This window comes from Odocoileus virginianus, chromosome 2 (genome assembly GCF_023699985.2).
Source record: "Odocoileus virginianus isolate 20LAN1187 ecotype Illinois chromosome 2, Ovbor_1.2, whole genome shotgun sequence".
NCBI lineage: Eukaryota > Metazoa > Chordata > Mammalia > Artiodactyla > Cervidae > Odocoileus > Odocoileus virginianus.
This window is the reverse complement of record NC_069675.1, coordinates 46,426,291-46,446,378: the sequence shown is the minus strand read 5'-3', so window position 1 is coordinate 46,446,378 and position 20,088 is coordinate 46,426,291. Positions and strand designations below refer to the sequence as shown.

General features: G+C 40.0%; 1 protein-coding gene across 9 annotated transcripts in view; it reads right to left on the bottom strand.

Moving 5' to 3' along the window:
- Positions 1–617: 617 nt before the first annotated feature.
- Positions 618–20,088, bottom strand: part of IMMT (inner membrane mitochondrial protein) — a 40,760-nt gene continuing 21,289 nt past the window's right edge. For 4 of the 9 annotated variants that reach the window (XM_020889452.2, XM_020889455.2, XM_020889454.2 and 1 more), the window contains 9 exons: positions 17,211–17,347; positions 13,029–13,132; positions 11,670–11,805; positions 10,995–11,124; positions 9,582–9,596; positions 8,050–8,273; positions 4,274–4,405; positions 2,891–3,020; positions 618–1,571 (listed from right to left, as the gene is read on the bottom strand). In XM_020889452.2, coding sequence (XP_020745111.2) covers positions 958–1,571; positions 2,891–3,020; positions 4,274–4,405; positions 8,050–8,273; positions 9,582–9,596; positions 10,995–11,124; positions 11,670–11,805; positions 13,029–13,132; positions 17,211–17,347 — 1,622 coding nt within the window. In that variant the 3' untranslated portion in view covers positions 618–957. Of the gene's footprint in view, positions 1,572–2,890; positions 3,021–4,273; positions 4,406–8,049; positions 8,274–9,581; positions 9,597–10,980; positions 11,125–11,669; positions 11,806–13,004; positions 13,133–17,210; positions 17,348–20,088 lie in introns of those variants that run through there. The other 5 variants (XM_020889453.2, XM_070479432.1, XM_070479430.1 and 2 more) reach the window with 3 other exon arrangements.

Sequence of the window (20,088 nt, the reverse complement as noted above, 5' to 3'; positions counted from 1 at the left end):
CAGAACTCAGACCCAGGAACTCTTCTGAGGGCTGTGGCATTAATTTGTGGGTAGAGAAGAGACCCACATTTCTCTAATGCCACAGACCAAAACAGAGTACATCACAGTAGAAAAGAGGGACTTCCCTGGTGGTCCAGTGCCTTAAGACCCCACGTTCCCAGTGCAAGGAGCCCGGGTTCGATCCTGGGTCAAGGAATAAGATCCCACATGCCCCAACCCAAGAGTTTGCGTGACACAACTAAAGATCCCACATGTCGCAACCAAGACCTAGCGCAGCCAAATAAACGATGCTAACAATAAAAAAGAAGCAGTGGTTCCAGAAACTGTTTCAGGTATACATGCACATAATGGTGTGTGTGAATGTACTGCACCCCAGTGTGAAACACAGTTTTTCCCTGCGGAAGCAAAGTTTGGGATACATACTGTTTCTAGTACCTTTGAATCACTGGAATGATGTATTTCCAATTATAAATATATTGCCATTTTGGCTTATCTATATAACCCAACTCGCAGCCTAGAAACTGAGCATCCAGGAGTTCCTACTTCTGCTGTTGCTGCTTCTTAAGGAAAGTTTTTATGTACACAACAAACCAGAAATGGTACTGTTTGAAACGGGATGAGCTACTCAGTTGTCATCTTTTTATTTTATTCAGTTTGCTCCAAGGGCAAAATCAATAGTAATAGTGATCACAAACATTATTTTGACTGGCTTACCAGCCTGATCAGTAAAACCTGAAAAACAGAAAATGTTACACAAGTTGCAAATAAAATACTCCTGGAGTTGACTGACATGATAGCAAGTGGAAATAATATAAATGCAACAGGTGTTAACATTTGGAACAGTACTTGTAACTTTCTCACTTCTAGACAATTCTAAGACCCTGTTGCAAACCCTTCAGGTATTACTGCCAATTTCCTCTGATATAAAACATGACTTTACGGGACTCTTCCTAGGCCTTACTCCTGTTGCACTTGAGTGGTTCCTATCCCTACAGCACTGGCATATGCTGTCAGGATCTCCACTATCTGCTTAGTTTCTAGGGTCATTCGGGCTTCCTTCAGCCAGTCCTGGGCCACTCGTCTGGACTCCCCTTTCAGCTGATTGACAAACTTTGCTGCCAGCTCCAGGTCACCGTGCTCAATGCAATAGGAGGCATATGACAGTAGCTTAAATGTATTTGTATCCTCGGGGCAGAGCTCTGCTGGTGGCTTTAGCTGCTGAGGTGGGAACAGGAGCAGGGACTGTAAGTAGGAGAGGAAGTACTGGTATAAGCTATTTCTGGTCTCATCGATCATGGCTACCCTGCGGGCCAGTTTCTGGACAGCATAGAAACGGACTCTAAGGGTCTCTTCACTGTACACCCCACGGGTCAGGGACTCTGGAGGGAGGGCCGCTGTTAGCACCTGGGCAAATTCACTATCGGAGCAGCTGACTCGGATGGCCTCAACTGCACTGCCCAGGGGAACCGTGGGCAGGTCTGCAGACGCCGTCTTCATGCGGTACCTCAGGGCCTCCACTGAGAGCCAGAGCTGGTGCACTTTTCGGGCCTCCTCCTCAGCAACTGCATGACCTACAGAAAAAGACAAGAGACTGTTTTCTCCACCTGACTACATGTCCTCATACATGCAGAGAACTGATGCACCTTCAACAAGCTGAGTCCACAAAAGGGAAAGATGGGGCTGGACAGAGCCTCTTCCTCGTCCATCCCACCACTTGCTTCTGGTAGTCTTTCCTAGCTGGCCTCTTCACATGAGGCCACAAGGCAAGACGTACTTGGCTGAGGATGTGGTGGTGGTTTTTTTGTACAAATTTTCATCACTTTATTTGTAATCACTGGAAACAACCCAATGTCCATCAGTGGTTGAGGACTTGTTTTGACTACAGCCCTGGAGAGAGCGGGGCAGATGGAGGTACACAAGTGAGTCTCCCTTCCCTCTCCCTGTAACATCTGGGACAATACATGGTATCTAATTCAGATATGTTTATCTCCAGAAATGTGTGAGAAAGAAACATGACTCTTAATCTAGGCTAAGACTTCTACTAAGGCCATCAGAAACTTCCCACAAAGGAACGGAAGGCTACTGGATCCTGAAATTTCATGAGTACTCAGTTTGTTCTACTAATCTGACAAAAAAAGGTTCCATCACACCCCAAAGAAGCCCATTTCATTAATAACATCTTACCGTCAGGACATTTCCCTCTCAGTGTGGCCATGGAGGCTTCAGTGTAACTACTGTCCATCTGGTGGGTGGAAGAGCAAGTCATCCCCAGCTAACCCTGTGACTGCAGGGCTGGAGATGGGTCAGCAGAGCCTTGAGGCCACAACACTGACCTCTCCACTCGGCACGTGGGACACAACCAACGTGTGTAGGGTAAGCTGCCATGTAAATGGTGACCTCATGCTGGTCACATAATGAGTATAACTGCAAGGTATTTAGGTTTAAGTTTTAGATTCCTTAAGTTTTAGGCTTCCCTGGTGGCTCGGATGTAAAGAATCTGCCTGCAATGCAGGAAACCTGGGTTCGATCCCTGGGTCGGGAAGCTCCCCTGGAGGAGGGCATGGCAACCCACTCCAGTATTCTTGCCTGGAGAATCCATGGACAGATAAGCCTGGTAGGCTATAGGCCATGGGGTCACAAAGAGTTGGACACGACTCAGTGACCAACACTGTAACTTTTAGACTCCTTTAAGTTTCCTCTCACAACTCTGTAATCCAAACTTAACCAAATCTGAGGCTAATTTTCTAAGAAATTAACAAAACTTATTAGAGTGATTTTGTCATCTTCATTCCCTAATGTCAATGCAGGTACACCATTATCCTCGTAACGAGAATTTACTCTAAGAACTAGGGCTGAATGAAGTCAGCTGTAAGAGGTTCCACATGCTTACTCTGAACGGCCTGCTCGATTCCTCTCAGTCTGGCATAGGCAGTGTTTATATCCAGAGTGAAGTTGTCAACCTGCTCCTGACTGAGCCGACGAAACTGTAATTCTTGTTCAGCAAGTTTCTCAGACAGGTCCTGAAATTATAAACAGTTGACAAAAAAGTGGCGCTACCTCCACATGTGTCACTTACTGGGCCACCAAGTCTTCCAACAACGGCTGCATTCAAAAGCAAAGAGGGCCTTTATCTCAAAACAGGTGGCATGAAACTCCTACACTGTGTGTCCAGTTTCAAAAATTTCTTAAAGCTTATATCTGATGTTTAACCTTAATCTTCTACAAATTTACTGGTGGAACCTAATATTAGATGAAGAAAACCAGAAGGAAGAAGTCTATTAAAATGAGAAAATGACAACTTTAGAAAATAAAGTAACTATTGAGCCACCAATATTTACAATGAATTCAGTATTTTCTACTTTGAGTTCATTTTTTTCTCAGAAAAATACTCAACAAATAGAATTTAAAGTAATACACCTTTTCCTATTGGCATAAATTTCAATTTTCCAGAAGATTTCCTTACTTAGAAAACCTCATTCCCTTCTTGTGAGACAAGATAACAAGTTAATGTATTATAAACGGCCTGAGTAGAAACTAATTATGAAAGGTATCCTCATGATTTGCTGTATTTCCAAACTTCACCTCTGTGGGATGTTTCCTCAGACATAAAAATCTGAGAACTACTACGTCATCCACAGTTTGTGGAGATAAAGCAGGAAATACATGTGTCAAGTATCACCTACAAACCTGAAACTCCTGTACCAATACTCAAAGCTTTCAAGTCTCCAAATGACTAGGACATAGATATAAAACACATATCAGATCAGTAACACGCAGGTACACCTTAATGTAAAAAGGAGCAGATTTGCAAATATACAAAAGCCCACCACACTTCACTCACCCACCCCTCAAATCAGGACTTCCCTGGTGGTCCAGTGGTTAAGAATCTGCCTTGCAATGCTGGGCACTAGGGTTTGATCCCTGGTCGGGGAACTAAGATCCCACATGCGGGATCTTAGCAACTAAGGAGAAACTAAGTCCGCTCACCACAACTGCTGAGCCTGCACACCACAACTAGAGTCTGTGAGCCTCACAAAGATCCCACATTACTGCAACTAAGACCCAACGCAGCCAAATCAATGAATATTTACAAGACAAAAAAGCTCCCCCCCTCCCCTGCACTCCACGATGGGTACCGTTAGAAACTATTCCCCATGCTTCCACACCTCATATCAAAGGACATGGAGCACGTGAGATGAAAGCAGAGACTGTTTATAACATAAATGGGAAAAGAAGGTTGAAGAGGAGACGATGCTTTACAACAGGTCCTCACCTGCTCAAACTCAAACTTCAGTTCCTGCTCTTGGACCCTAAGGACGTCTCGTAAGTGATCAGTGTGGGCAGCAGCCTGCCGGCGAAGCTGGGTTCTCATTTCATTCTCCATGGCGTCTCTGACTTCCTCTACCTGTGAAGCCAAGCACAGTAATGAGGAGTTCTCAAATCTGCACAGATGCTTAAGCAAACGAGAAAGACTAGTAACCACGATGATGGCAGCTTCTTGGTCTGGAACCCCTATGATCGGCCGTGAATGTGAACACACTCTACTTCGAATGTTAATATGAATCAGAAAGCTAAGTGTTCGAAAGCGACTCAAATAAGGTCACACAGCTATGTCACATGGCTATGGCAAGATCAGATTCAAACAGGGGCTTCTTTGACCCCTCCCTCAAACTTGTGTTTCTTCCATATCACCAGGCTGCCTCCTAAACAAACACTGTCATTTCTTGAATCACAAACTCCCCTGGGAATTAAGAAATCCAAGCTCATAGAAAAAACAACTATAAAGATTTGAGATCAAACACAGTTTCACTGCAACCCTCCATGTGCCCTCAAGGAAATTATTCATCTTCTGTCTCCATTTTCTCCTCTGTGAATAATAATGCCTACCATGCAGAAGTGTTAAGAAAATTAACTAACATCTGGCAGTTACTGAACAAAATCTCTCTCAACAAAGAAGTTTAAGTGTTAGTCGCTCAGTCATGCCCGACTCTTTGTGACCCCATGGACTGCGGCCCACCAGGCCCGTGTCCATGAGATTTTCTAGGCAAGGATACTGGAGTGGGTTGCCATTTCCTTCTCCACTCAACAAAGAAAGCTGCTCTGAAACTGCTGATTTTCATATGAATTTAGATTCACACAGGCCAAATCAAGGCAAAACTGAAAAGTCTATCAAGTCTGGCTTAACAATTAGACATCAATCATGCTACAAATTATTTAACACTAATTACTTGGAATTCATAACTTAATTTTTCTCAGAAATAATACAGTTAATGAATCCATTCAGTCAATGCATAAATATTTATGAAGTGCCAGTCCTGTGCCAGGTACTGCCCACTATAAGTGTGAATGAAATGGTGCTCAAGGCAGACAAACTTTTTGCACTATTGCCAAGGTATACATTTCAAGAGAGGAATGAGTGACATCTCAGACTATGATACTTGTTTTTAAGAAAATAAATAGGGCAACAGACAAAAAAGTAATACAGATGCTCTACTTTAGAGGGAAGGGAATAGGAACGGGCGGCTGTTGGTCAGTTGCTCAGTTATGTCCAACTCTTTGCAACCCCATGGAATGCAGCACGCCAGGCCTCCCTGTCCATCACCAACTCACGGGGTTTGCTCAAACTCATGTCCATTGAGTTGGTGATGCCATCCAACCATCTCATCCTCCACTACCCTCTTCTCCTTCTGCCTTCAAAAAGATGTAGTCAAGGCACCGAAACAACATCAACAAAAAAACTCAGGGGAACCTGTGAAATAAAACAAGTAAGGGAAGTCTGGCTCACAGCAAACAGGAATGAGATCAAAGGCTCTTCAGGTATAAGTTACGAATTTGGATTTTATATTAAATGCAGTGGGCAATCAGTGGAGAATTTTCAGCAGCACAGTGTCTGATGAGAATATATTTTATAAATAAAGACCACCTGCCTGTGTAAACAAAGAAAGATGGGTATGCAAACAGAGAACCTGTCAAGAAGACAATGTGGACTAAGGTGGTGGTCACTGAGAGAGAGACTAGGGGAGAGTTTGGGGATTTACTTTTTTTTTAAATAAAAAGTTTTACTGGAGAAAAATAGAACCACCATGTACACAGGGAAAGGAGCACAAAAATTCAACTGATAGGGGACTGAAAGTCACAACTACCCAATGTTGTTTGCGATTACTTGTCAATTTCTTAAATGGCTTCCCTCAATTTTTAAAATAGCCTTGCCAATTTTTTTCAGCTGAAATAGCATCAAGTTTTCAAAAAATTAAGAGCCTCAGCGAAGGAACCAGCTTTTAAGATAACAAAGGTGACACCAAGAGTCTCCTAATAGGACCAATTCTACCGAAAAATTCCTGAAGCACATAACTACTGAGTCTGGTAGAACAGTAGCTCAGAGACCATCAGGGATTAGTTAGAACACTGACTCAGACGGTCCAGTATGCAGAGAGGGCAAACAAAAAAGCTGCATTTCCCTGTCAGATGAGTTCACGTAAGAAAACCAAGGAGGTGCTAAGAAAATACAGGCAATGGCTGCTCAAAATAATTAAGAAGGCATTCTAAATACCACATATTATTAGACAACAGTGTGTAAAGTGATGCAATTAGAAAACAGGCAACTTAAAAAAAAAATATGGTCACAGGTCTTTGAGAACTCAAGAAAACAATTTGAGAACTCAAGAAAACAATCAATAGCAAACACAACAGCTGAAAGTCTTTTCAGCTGAGGGTTGAAAGTGAAAGTGAAGTCGCTCAGTCGTATCCGACTCTTTGTGACCCCGTGGACTGTAGCCCACCAGGCTCCTCCGTCCATGGGATTCTCCAGGCAAGAATACTGGAATGGGTTGCCATTTCCTTCTCCAGGGATTTACTCTTGATGCAGAGCTTGGTAGACTCTCAATGGCCTGAATGCGAAAGTTGATGGAGGAACAACTAACTGAGCACGATTTCTAACTTGATCAACTGAGTGCACAGAGATTTATTTAGAGAGAAACAAGCTGAGGGGCTGGAAAACAGGTTGCACAGAATCAAGAAATTCATTTTGAACATGGAATGACTACTGAAAATCCAGCTGGAGTCATCAAGTCAGCCCAAGAAACCAAGGCAGAGGTCAGAGCCTCCAAAATAAATGTCAGTGACATTGGCCACAGGACTAGCTAAGAGCACCTGGAAGTAGCAAGATGGATAAAAGGTTTTAGGACAATGCGAATGCACGCTGATATTTGATAGGCTGAGCAACAGAGGCCAAAGAGGGGTGGGGGAAGGGCTGGCAGAGTGTGGTATCTGGCAGTCTAAGGAAGAAAGCACTTTTAGGAGTAAGTGGTCAGCTGTGCAGCTGAGAACACCTGAAGGTAGAATGAGTAGCGAGGTTCCTAATCAGTTAGCAGACACCTCTTTAACACACAATGTGCACAGGCAGAAGACCACAGCTATTTCATCTATGCTTAACTACCAACCACTCAGAAACACTCACAGAGAAAAATATTCTTAGAGTCCAACAGGGACTCCTGGACTTCCCAGGTGGCTCAGTGGTCAAGAACCGGCCTGCCAATGCACAAGAGGGGGGTTCGATCCCTGGATTGGGAATATCCCCTCAAGAAAGAAATGGCAACCCACTCCAGTATTCTTGCCTGGGAAAACCCATGGACAGTGGAGCCCGGCAGGCTATATATAGTCCCTGGGACAATATATAGTCGCAAGAGCGGGACACAACTGAGTGACTAAACCACAGAAACTCTTTCAACACTGCTTAAGGGGCTGAAAGGCTCCACTGGGAAAAGACAAGCTAGATAACTCTGGATGCTCACAGCTCATTGCTTTCTGGCACTTCTGCATCTGCTCCACATAAAGGCTCGCTGTGAGACCCGTCCTTCCCTAGAAGTTCTGACAAGGGCAAGGGGAGAAGCTCCACTCTGGAGCTTCTGGGCTGGCCAGAAGCTTCTGGAGGTGGGCTGGCCTAATTGACAGCTGGTATTCTGAAGTCAGTGACTGCTGCTATTATCTTCTCAAGGTAGGTAATCAAGCTAGATTCACATAAATATTGGTTAACTGCACTCATTTCTTCACCTTTCTGTCCTGTTCAGCCTGTATCTCACTTCTGTGATGCTCTAATGCTTTTGCCACTGCAGAGTCAAACGCCCGCTTTTCCTCCAGCTTCTGTTTCTCCAAGGCTAAGGCAATGTGCTGCTTCTCTGTGGCTTTCTGTTCGGCCAGTGCTCTGTTCAGCTGGTCAATGCGGCGATGCGCATGAGCAATCAGGGCGTTCAGGTCGTCGGCAGACAGCTTGTCAGCTAAACCAAACCACATGAAAATGTCAATGTCGTCACCCAAATCATATATCCAAGTAACTTGACTCAACTGACTGCAATTTAATTTTCACAGCTAGAAAGAAAAGATAAGAGGAGCTGACATTTCATAAGAGATACAGAGGCTGCAGTGTAATCAAATGCACAGCTCATGGCCAACAACTAGATATTTTCAATTCCAAGCAAAACTGTTCAGGGAGGCCTTCAAGTGTAGAATCACTTTTTTTTTCCAGTAACCCAAATTAGTAGTACTTCCAATCTAACCTAATTATAAACTGGTTTTATAACTCAATATAATTTTGTCTCTCAGGACAAGCTTACATACACAATCATTTTCTTTCAAGCATAACAGGAATCCAAATAAAGATTCTTTTCTGCTAAAACTTGACTCAAATTCAAATTCTCTCAGACTTTTCCCTAATCAGAGCTTTGTACTTTTTCTTACACAGGTAATATAATCCAGGATGGTCATCTGCAGCCAGAGCTGTCCATCAGAACCATTTTTAGAGCTTTTCAAAATAATCATACTCAAAGATTCTGACTCTTATTTTTTTTTCTTTCCCAATCTCACACTCCACAAGTGTTCTGAGATATTACCACAGGTTAAGAATTACGGCTGTAACAGTAAAATAAAGAATATGGGAAATACCATATGACAAATGACGCAATTGCACAATTAAGTAGATCAAAAAGCAAAAAAAGAATAAGAGATTTATAGACCAAATTCAATATGTGGAGCTCCTTTAGATATTGATTTGATCAAAAAGAACTAAAAAAAACTCATTCTATAAAGTGGGGATATCTGAACTCTGAAGCAACATTTGATAACACAAAGAATTGTTGTTGAGTGTGACAACAGTTTGGTGATAACATTAAAAAAATACAGGAAGTTTTTTACAAGTGAAAGAATAGGATTTGCTTCAACATAAGCTGGGGGAATAAATGAGACAAAACCAGCCAGGTGTTGGTAATTGCCAAAGTTGGGAGACGGGTCCACAGGAGTTCATTACAATTTTCTTCTTAGTTTTTAATGTTTGAAATTTTATAAAATAAAAATTTAAAATATATATCTTCACATATATCACATCTACAGGTTGCCAATCACATGGTAAAAACATTTCCTGAGAACATATGGATGACAAAAATATCCAAATTAGATTTATGGCATGCAACATAATTCTACTTTATATTAATTTTGATAGTTTAGTAAGAGAATCACAGGCAAAATAAAGACGAGCCTTTTTAAGACTTAAAACACAAGTCTTTAAACATAAAATACATGTAACTACTCACCTAGATCAGAAATACCTACAAAGGAAAAGAACAACGGTTTGAGAAAAAGAAAGTACATGTATCAGTTATTAATCATTGCACAGAAATATCCAAAAGAAAACAAGAACCAGAAGCCAGTAATAGAAAAAGCACATTTTAGTACTGAAAAGCAAAATGATGAGTGTATTTCCTAAAAAACTTTTAAAGGATCATAAAACAATATAAATCAGGGTAAATTCTAACATTTCAGAAAATCAGTCAATGACATTCAAAGTAGTTTTGGTTTCTGGGGACTCATCTCTTTTTGTAAAGCAATCAACTATATTTTTACACGGAAACTACAATTCTCGTTTATTCCCCCACTTCACATTAGCTCGCAGGCTATTTCAGGAAGTCACAGTCCATTAAGTCAACCACTTAATCTGGTTCTCAACCAAAGAAATAGGGAGCTGATCCAATGCTGCAGGAAGAACAGGCAAAGATGGACAAGGTAAATAGTTGTCTCAACCTATAACCAGACTGAACTCTGTATTTCTCCACTTAATCCTTTCATACAAATCCTGATTTTATTTTCTGCTTTGACGAGAAACTGCTATCTATCTCCCTCTTACGTGAGTCAACCACATGAAAAAAAACTAACTTCATGTCTGAGTTATTTTTTGACAGCCTTGATTCTACTTCTTGGCATTAAATCGTCCTGGTTGGCCCTGAAGCTGTTAAAAATCCCTGCACTGGCTATTACCTGAGCTACTCAGACCAGCCTTGGTTCTGTGATGCAACTTCGACACCTTCACCCCAGGGAGGCCTGTATCACTAGTTCTTCAAATGCTACCTGACATTCAGTTTCTAAAAGACACTGAATGCATTTAGGAAGTACTATTTTGACCTTGTTGAGACTCCAGGCGCACAGCTCTTCATGCAGATGTGACTACTCCCTGCAGTTAAGATGTGTAATTGTTTAGCCACCAAATTCCCTGTAATCTGAGCTATTTGCAAGCTGAAGGCCACACAGCCTGAAATTCTGTTTTCACCTAACATCCCAGGTGAGTTCTCAATCAGGCTTGTCACAGAGCAGTCACAAGGTATGCCTTATGTAATTCATTATGAATATTTTTAAAGTGCCAAGGGTTTTCAATAATTTTATATATAATAGGCAGATAGAGTCAAGATTAAAATGTCACTTCACTCACTAAGATTGCAAATTACACTGGCTGGAATTTGTGTTCACCATTGCTAAACCAGGTGTGTCACCTGTCACAGGTATGACTGAAATAAAATGCTGAAAACACTATATTGCACACGAGATAAAATATGCATGCCAGAGGGGTTTAGACTAGAGAATGGAGCTGACAAGTTTAGATCAGATGATCAGTTGTTTTAAAAAAAAAAAAAAAACCTGAAAAAGTAAAATATCAACACTTCAGTTGCACTTACTCATCCCCTTCCACCCCGGCAAGACTTCTGGAGTAATACTGTCCAGCTCTCGTTTAAAGTCGTCCCGGGCTTGGACCACGAGCTCATGATACTGAGACACGACCTTAGCCTCAGACTGAGCTGCCTGAACCTGAACAAATACAAGGGGTATGTGGTTAAAGTGAACAAAAAATACCATAAACACTCCAAAAAATATAAGTCATATTCAAGTATTTATTTGCATTTGGTTGTGAAAATATAAGTAATACACAGAAATCCAAAGGTCAGAGAAAGGAATGTAAGTCTTGCCTTTTGTTTCCATCTAATTCTGTTCAAATGCCATGGATAAGCCCTTTCCCATCTCCTTAGGCCACTGTCCCTCTTTCTCTGGGTCATGGAAAAACTAACCACACAGATCAGAAGCGCAGACAAAAGAGACGCTACAAAATGGAAATTTCCATAAGCGGTAATGACCATAAGCAAACACTTACCTATTATAAAATGTATCAACAATACTGAACAATCCACTTCATGTCCAAAGTAAGTTTCTAAAATTAGTAACAACTAATATTCTTTTCCAGGGGAAGGAAGAAAGATGACAGGACTCTTAATATTTTCCTGAATTCTTAAAAACCCCTTGACAAAACAACTATATTAAAAAATAAAAAATACTTATAAAAGACCTGAAAAACACACCTTTTGGACCACATTATCCAGATCAACTATCATGTTGTGAAGCTTCCCCTCTGCAGCGGTTATATGAGATTTGGCCCCAGCAACCTCTTCTTTCTTTGCATTTTCAATTACACTTTTCATCTTCTCTAACTCTTCTCTGGAAACCAATAAAACAAAGGTTTAGTATTAATCCTTGTCAACTTGATTAAAAAAACAGAAATCAATACACGTTACAATTAAGTCTATGAAACATTTAATTTGAAACTACTCCTCAATGCTTTTTCACACTCAATAGGCACAGAAGTTTTCCTCACCAAACAACTGAAAACACCTCGGTTTTTTAGCACCTCAAGCTAGATTTAAAGAGTGGACCAGGTGAGTAGTATGGTATACAGGAAAAGACATAGGCTTCAGAACCAGGCAGACCTGGATTTAGCTCCCAGACCAGCCTGTCCTTTGTTGCTCACCCTGGCATAGGGATTAGAAGTAATTCATGAGCAGTACCTTGCACAATACCTGCTACATCGAGAGCACTCAACAAATGGAAGCTTTTGCAAGGATTAGGTTGATTCCCTTGCCAATGAGAGCTTGAGGAAGACAAAGGCAAGGGAGCAAGTCGAAGAGCTCACTGAGCATAGAGCTGGGTCCTCAGGAGCCCTCTCGATTCAGGCTGGATGGACTATAATCTACAAACTACAAACACAGAACTCAGAGCCCTGACTGATGTGATGAACATCATGCTGTCAATCTCCTAAAAGACATGCTGGCTTTATCAGAAAGTTTCCCTTTCTCTATCAATTATAAATATTATGTTAAGACAACAAATTTTTCAATGACAAATAACAGTTCCACAATGTTGATGAGAACCCCTTTTCAAATATAGGTTCCTATTGACAGAGATTGAACTTATATTTGGTTTGCTTGCTTGATTCTAGTTTTAGCCAACTTTCAGGAATCAAGGTCAAGGTAGCATAAAACTAGACCTATTATATGCTAACTACTTCGGTAGTTAAGGCAAAGAGAGTATGACACACTCCTTAAATTCTGACAGAACTGCTCAAGCCATCCCAGAAAAACCTTGAAATAATGGCAGAATCTCTGTGAACTACAGAGACATATCACCTAAGTAATATTGCAGAGAAACTGCTTTTTATACAAGATTGTTTATGTAAGTTTCTGCCAAATTTATTATGGCCAGATTATATATTTTATTCTCTCTCTTCCTTTTAAATTTTCATGTTCCTAATACCAAACTACAGTGCGTGGAGAAGGGAAGGGTTTCTCTGCCTCCTCTTTCTATGTAGACAGTACAAAGAAAACAGAGCCAAAAGAAAGCCAGCAGGAGGCCCCAATTACTTGTCAAAGTCCATGAGTAATTACTTGGCTTTGAGAAGGGCATCAGCAGCCTCATCTACTGCCTTTCTGCGCTCCTTCAACGCACCCTCCACGGTGCGCCACTGAGCTGACTTCTTGTCACCTGCAACCTAAACAAAAAACTTGAGTTACGAACACATGAACAACTAGTACTGTCACAATAACATGACTAAATACAGAAAGTCAAAGGTTAAAAAAGTATATATAACATGTCTCCCAAACAGGAACTCTTAATCTAATGTTCATGAGAGGTTCAAAGAAGTCCATGAATCATCTCCCATCCAACCAACCCACCAAAACTGTAAGAGTATGTTCCAGTGCACAAACATGCTCTAAGGAAAGATAATATTTTTACTAGATTCTCAAAAGGAGATATGAAGCAGAAAAGATGAATAAGAACAACAACTTGTCATGAACTCTCTGATTAAATCTTTCTTCAACGAAGCACCAGTACTTAAAATTTTCTTACTTGCAGGTCTACTGAAATATTAGTATTAGTAATAGAACGTTTACACACTTGTGGAATCTCTACTCCTCCAAAACACTACCCCAAAGAATGACTCTCCATAATCTTTAAGGAGAAAATCAAGTCTTGTCAAGAACCCCACTCCACCTTGAGCTGGTTTTACACAGCTTTATATAAAGCTGTGGACTTTATATAAATGTCTCCCTTGGAAAGTCCTTAGGCAGGTTCAACATTTTTTGCTCTAGCATTGGAACTGACTGCCACCTTCTGCAGAGCTGGCTCATATTTACAGCATATATCATACCAAAAACAAAAACCATCTCTAGCAGAATAGTCACACTCTGTGCAGCAAGATGCTCACACAAGAGATGTGTGAGAACTCTTGCAACTGAAGTCGTGGCACAGATGAGTCCAGCTTTCATCCTGCCCCTCACTCTGCATCATATAAACAATGAGCAGAATGCTATTTGCAATTGTTTCAACTCTTTAAAACTACTTTTAAAATTAGTTAATACTTATTTTAAATGACTTTTCTTTCTTCCTTTCCTTTTGCCAAGTAGATATAGCTTAAAGTAGTATATTATGTGTAGATATGAAAAAAAAACCAACCTTAGGGCTTATCTTCAAAGTACAGCTGACCCTTTAACAACACAGGTCTAAACTGCATGGGACCACTTATTCGAAGATCTTTTTTCAGCAGAGTACTACACAGTCCATAGCTGGCTCAATCCTCAGATGCGGAAGGGCCAATTATGGGACTTGAACATCCCTTAATTGTGGTATCCCTGGCAGATACTGGACCCAATCCCCTGTACATACTGATGGGTAACTATACACTATACCAGGACCTTGGTGAAAAACAGGAACATATTAAATTACCGAAAATAAAATATTTATTGTCAAGGAAAAAAATGACTAAAGTAGTCCAATAATTATAGTTCACAAGTCACCAAAGAGAGTCACCGCAAGGGCTGCTGCACACCCAAAACATGAGTGCCCTCTGAATTAGGTGTCCCAGGCCTTGGATAACCAACCTTTATTTTCCCCTGTAAGAAACACAAATGGTTTTGCCTCTGCAGCCCTAGGCCTGCTACTTGAAGGAGAAGAGGACTCGGCAATGCCTCTGCTTTGGATCATTCACAAGCAATTCTCAACCTTGTGTTCCCCCTGACATTAAGTGTGATCTTGATTTTAAAGGTACATTCATTACCAACAGAAAGTTTAAACAACCAAGTTCCTTAAGGAGGGTTGCCACCGGACCGTTGTGGCGTCTGAGGAAGCCTCTCTGAGTAACATTTTTAAATGCTTAAAATGAAACTACGAGCTTACAAAGGAGCCCAATTACAATGAAATTTGATTTAAAAAAAAGTATTTTTTAATTCTGTGACACACAAACCAAGGTCTAGTGGCAGGACTAATAAGTACCCTAATCTAGAAGTAGTGATGAGCATAAATGATATTTCAACAGTCTGTAAGTACCACAATGTGATAGGAAAATACTTGTGCTCTCTCTTGGAAATAAAGTTATGATTACTACTAACACTACGGCTCTTGTTGTCAATATTCATAAATGAAGGAACAGCTTTTTAGGCTAGAGAAAATAAAGATATTTTCCATCCAAGTTTAGTGAGCCCCTGAATTCTATCCACAGACTTGACCTGAGGTTAAGAACTTTTAGAAGAAATATTTGGTACTTTCTTTTTTACCTTTTTATCTCACTTTTGAACTTTTTATGTTTTACATAGATTGTGGTAAAGTTACAAATCACAGTATTTCATGGTGCAAATAATCAAGTTGAGGTTTAGGTAAACTACCACTCTAGCCATCCTGCAAAACAAAATATATCAAGAAAGCATGCTGGGGCTTCCCTGGTAGTCCAGTGGTTAAGAATCCACCTGCCAAAGCAGGGACACAGGTTCGACCCCTGGTCTGGGAAGATCTCACATGCCTTGGAACAAGTAAGCCCATGAGCCACAACTACTGAGCCTGTGCTCCAGAGCCCAGGAGCTACCAACTACTGCACCGCTGTGCTGTAACTACTGAAGCCTGCATGCCTAGAGCCCAGGCCCTACAACAAGAGAAGCCCGCACACCACAGCTAGAGTGCAGCCCTGCTTGCCACAGCTACAGAAAAGCCCGCACAGCAACGAAGACCTAGCACAGCCAAAAATAAATAAATTTTTTCAATTACCAAAAAAAAAAGAAAGGATGCTGGTTTGGGCCATGTCAGTATCTTGTCATGTGCAAAAAATTTTACAAGACCTTCCTGTATGCTGTTACAAGACCTTGATACTATATTAGGATAACTCTTCATAACTAACCCAAATAGACTCATGAATCATGTAAGTGTCAATGACATATCTGGGGGCCAAAATGTGTCTCCCTCTACTTGTAGAGATCCAAAGATAAACTGTCCTATAAAACAGACACTAGGTTCCCCCACGATCCCCTGGTCCAACTGTTTACAGGCACTACCTTTTAGAAAGTAACTCAGTATATATTATAGAGTGAGCCCACATGCACCTACAGCTTTTTACTAGAAGAAACAGAGTTGGCATCAATTTTTAACATTCCATAACTTGTGCTCGTACATTTTTCTGGATTATTTTGTTAACGCCAGCTAACTATGCCTATTCTGGTTAACTTCTACTATAAGGGATCCCTTAGTTGTAAAATCTTAATTATAATAGATTTTGTACTGTTCAAGCCACATGCACCACATGTTATATGTTCAGTGGGGAGAGGAAATACCCTCTTATGTATAGCCTTCCACCAAAGTAGTATCATGGACATTTTAAAGCTTCTAATCACTGTCCTTCTAAAAGAACTCACTTGGGTTCAAACTCAATTTCCTGATATCATGCAACTTCGAGCTTTCTCACATGTGTATAATCAGTATATTAAATATTCCCTGTGTGGTTTCTTAGAATGAACTCTAAGATTTAAGCTTTCTTCTTGGACTTTGAATAAAATAGAATCTTCTTTTAATTTTTCCAAGGTTGTAGTTTCTTGGCTGTTTGCATCAGAAGCATAACTTAACTGCTTTGTGATGTATGTGCATATGCCTAAAGCAAGTAAAGTGTATTTAACTTTTTAAAAAAACCTCAGTCATGGTGGCAAAATAACTTTACTGATGATGCAGAATCCTGATCCCTGAGATTTATTAGGTTCTCTACTTTATTTTATTCTTTAAATGACTTGATGTCAAGATGCATTTTTATACACTGAATAACTGAATGTAACAAAGGAAATTTACTAAGTCTCAGTATTACATTTTAATTAGTGTAATTACTTTATTCTTTGAAGTGTACAATGTAAAGTAAATAATCAGCATAAGCATTTAAAGTAGCCAGTGTTTTGGGAACCCTGGGATCTCTGTATTACTTCTTACAACTGTGTATCAATCTCAAAATATCTCACAAAAAGTATATTTTTAAAAATGGTTGGCAATTTTAAAGCACACAAAAAAAACCCCAAACGACAAATACATTCAAGCAGTATTAAAAAACATGAGAGCAAATCTGAACTAATCCTAACACCACATCATGGTTGTGAGATAAAGCACCATATATAAAATTCATTAAAAAGAACATTTCAAGTTTTCTTTTTTTTTTTTTCCATTTTGCTTTGTTTTTCTAAAAAGATAGTCATTCTAGTTTGCTTTCACTTAGTGAGAGAAAGCCAACCTAGGAGAAGAAATCACGTGTAACATTCTTGGCCCACCTCAGAATCATCCATGGCTGCTTTCAGTATGTTCGCGTGGGCAGTGACAGCCTGCACCGCAGCATTCTGAGCCACAATAGCCTGCTGAGTGATGCAGGCAGTCTGGCTCAGAGCATCTTCTAAGCTCTTAGCTAATGCTGAAGTTAAAAAAAAAAAAGTTAAAGACCAGATCCTTCCCCACCAATTACTTTAATCTTTCCCTCTTTACCTGTTGAGTCCTGTGTCACATTTCCCCCCCAAAATGAACAAACAAAATACAGTTTTATAGAATCAAAGTTACACTTAAAAAAGTATGACAAAATTATTGAATCCAGGGACTTCCTTGGTAGTCCAATGGAGGGGGCACAGGTTCGATCTCTGGTCAGGGAACTAGATCCCACATGGTGCAACTAAGACCCAGTGTAGCCAAATAAATAAATATTTTAAAAAAATTTATTGAATCTAGATGATCAATCTATGGGAGTTATTATACTATTTTTACCTTTACGTATATCTGAATTTTTCCAAAATAAAACATGTCTGGGGTTTTCTATACACAAGGGAAAATCACAACAGGAAAGACAAATGTATGAAAGGACTGAAGGTCACTTAAGTAAGTTAGTACATAGTTTAGAAAATAATCCAAAAAATTCTGTGAAAGCAATTATAACTACAATGAACAGCAAAAGGATAAACATGAAGATATAAAACAGGATGTCAAAATCAACAAATGTGGGGGAGGGGAGTAAGAAAACACATCTTTAGAATGTGTTTGAGCTTATATCACTATCAGCCTAACACAAGTACATATAGTAATGGGCTAACATACTTGAAAATCTTGGTAACCAAAAATCAAAAAAACACGCCACAGATTCACAAACACCAAAAAAAAAAAAAAAAAAAGGAATTCAAGCATAATACAAATGAAAACCATCAAATCACAAAAGAGAACAAAGGAAGAAAGAAATAGTACATTAACTGGAAAATAAGGTTTAACATGGAGATAAATACATATACATCAGTAATTACCTTAGGTGTCAACAGACTGACTAATCTTAACAAAAACAGAGAGTGGCAGTACAATGAGAAGTCTGCTCACCACAACTAGAGAATAGCCCACATGCAGCAACAAAGGCCCAGCACCTAGAGGGGTGGGATGGGGAGGGAGGGAGGAGGGAGTTCAAGTGGGAGGGGACAGGGGCAAACCTATGGCTGATTCATACTGATGTTTGGTAGGAACCAATGCATTATTTTAAAGCAATTATCCTTCGATTAAAATTAAATAAATTAAAAAAAAAAAGACCCAGCATAGCCAAAAAAAAAGAGTTACAGATTAGAAAATAAAACAAGAATCTACAATATGCTGCCTATAAAAGATGCACTTCAGGGTGAAAGATACACACAGATTGAAAGTGAAGGGATGGGAATGGAAAAAGATATTTTCATTTCATGTGAATGGAAACAAGAAAGCAACAGTAGCAATATTCATATCAGATGAAACAAACTTTAAAACAAAGGCCATAAAACACTCTCCAACATAAATCACAGCAGGATCCTCTATGACACACATCCCAGAATTTTAGAAACAAAAGCAAAAATAAACAAATGGGACCTAATGAAACTTAAAAGCTTTTGCACAACAAAGGAAACTATAAGCAAGATGAAAAGACAGCCCTCAGATTGGGAGAAAATAATAGCAAACGAAGCAACAGACAAAGGATTAATCTCAAAAATATACAAGCAACTCCTCCAGCTCAACTCCAGAAAAATAAATGACCCAATCAAAAAATGGGCCAAAGAACTCAACAGACATTTCTCCAAGGAAGACATACAGATGGCAAAAAAACACATGAAAAGATGCTCAACATCACTCATTATCAGAGAAATGCAAATCAAAACCACAATGAGGTACCATTACACGCCAGTCAGGATGGCTGCTATCCAAAAGTCTACAAGCAATAAATGCTGGAGAGGGTGTGGAGAAAAGGGAACTCTCTTACACTGTTGGTGGGAATGCAAATTAGTACAGCCACTATGGAAAACAGTGTGGAGATTTCTTAAAAAACTGGAAATAGAACTGCCATATGACCCAGCAATCCCACTTCTGGGCATACACACCGAGGAAACCAGATCTGAAAGAGACACGTGCACCCCAATGTTCATCGCAGCACTGTTTATAATAGCCAGGACATGGAAGCAACCTAGATGCCCATCAGCAGACGAATGGATGAGGAAGCTGTGGTACATATACACCATGGAATATTACTCAGCCATTAAAAAGAATTCATTTGAATCAGTTCTAATGAGATGGATGAAACTGGAGCCCATTATACAGAGCGAAGTAAGCCAGAAAGATAAAGACCATTACAGTATACTAACACATATTTATGGAATTTAGAAAGATGGTAATGATAACCCTATATGCAAAACAGAAAAAGAGACTCAGATGTATAGAACAGACTTGTGGACTCTGTGGGAGAAGGTGAGGGTGGGATGTTTCGAGAGAACAGCATCGAAACATGTATATTATCTAGGGTGAAACAGATCACCAGCCCAGGTTGGATGCATGAGACAAGTGCTCGGGCCTGGTGCACTGGGAAGACCCAGAGGGATCGGGTGGAGAGGGAGGTGGGAGGGGGGACCGGGATGGGGAATACATGTAAATCCATGGCTAATTCATTTCAATGTATGACAAAAACCACTGCAATGTTGTAAAGTAATTAGCCTCCAACTACTAAAAATAAATGGAAAAAAAAAAAAAGTGCAACAACAACAAAAATAAAATAAAACAAAGGCCATAAAGAAGGACAAAGATGAACACTATCTAATGATAAAAGGATCAATAGAAAAAGTGGATATTATACTCATTAATATATATATGCACTCAGTATAGGAAAGC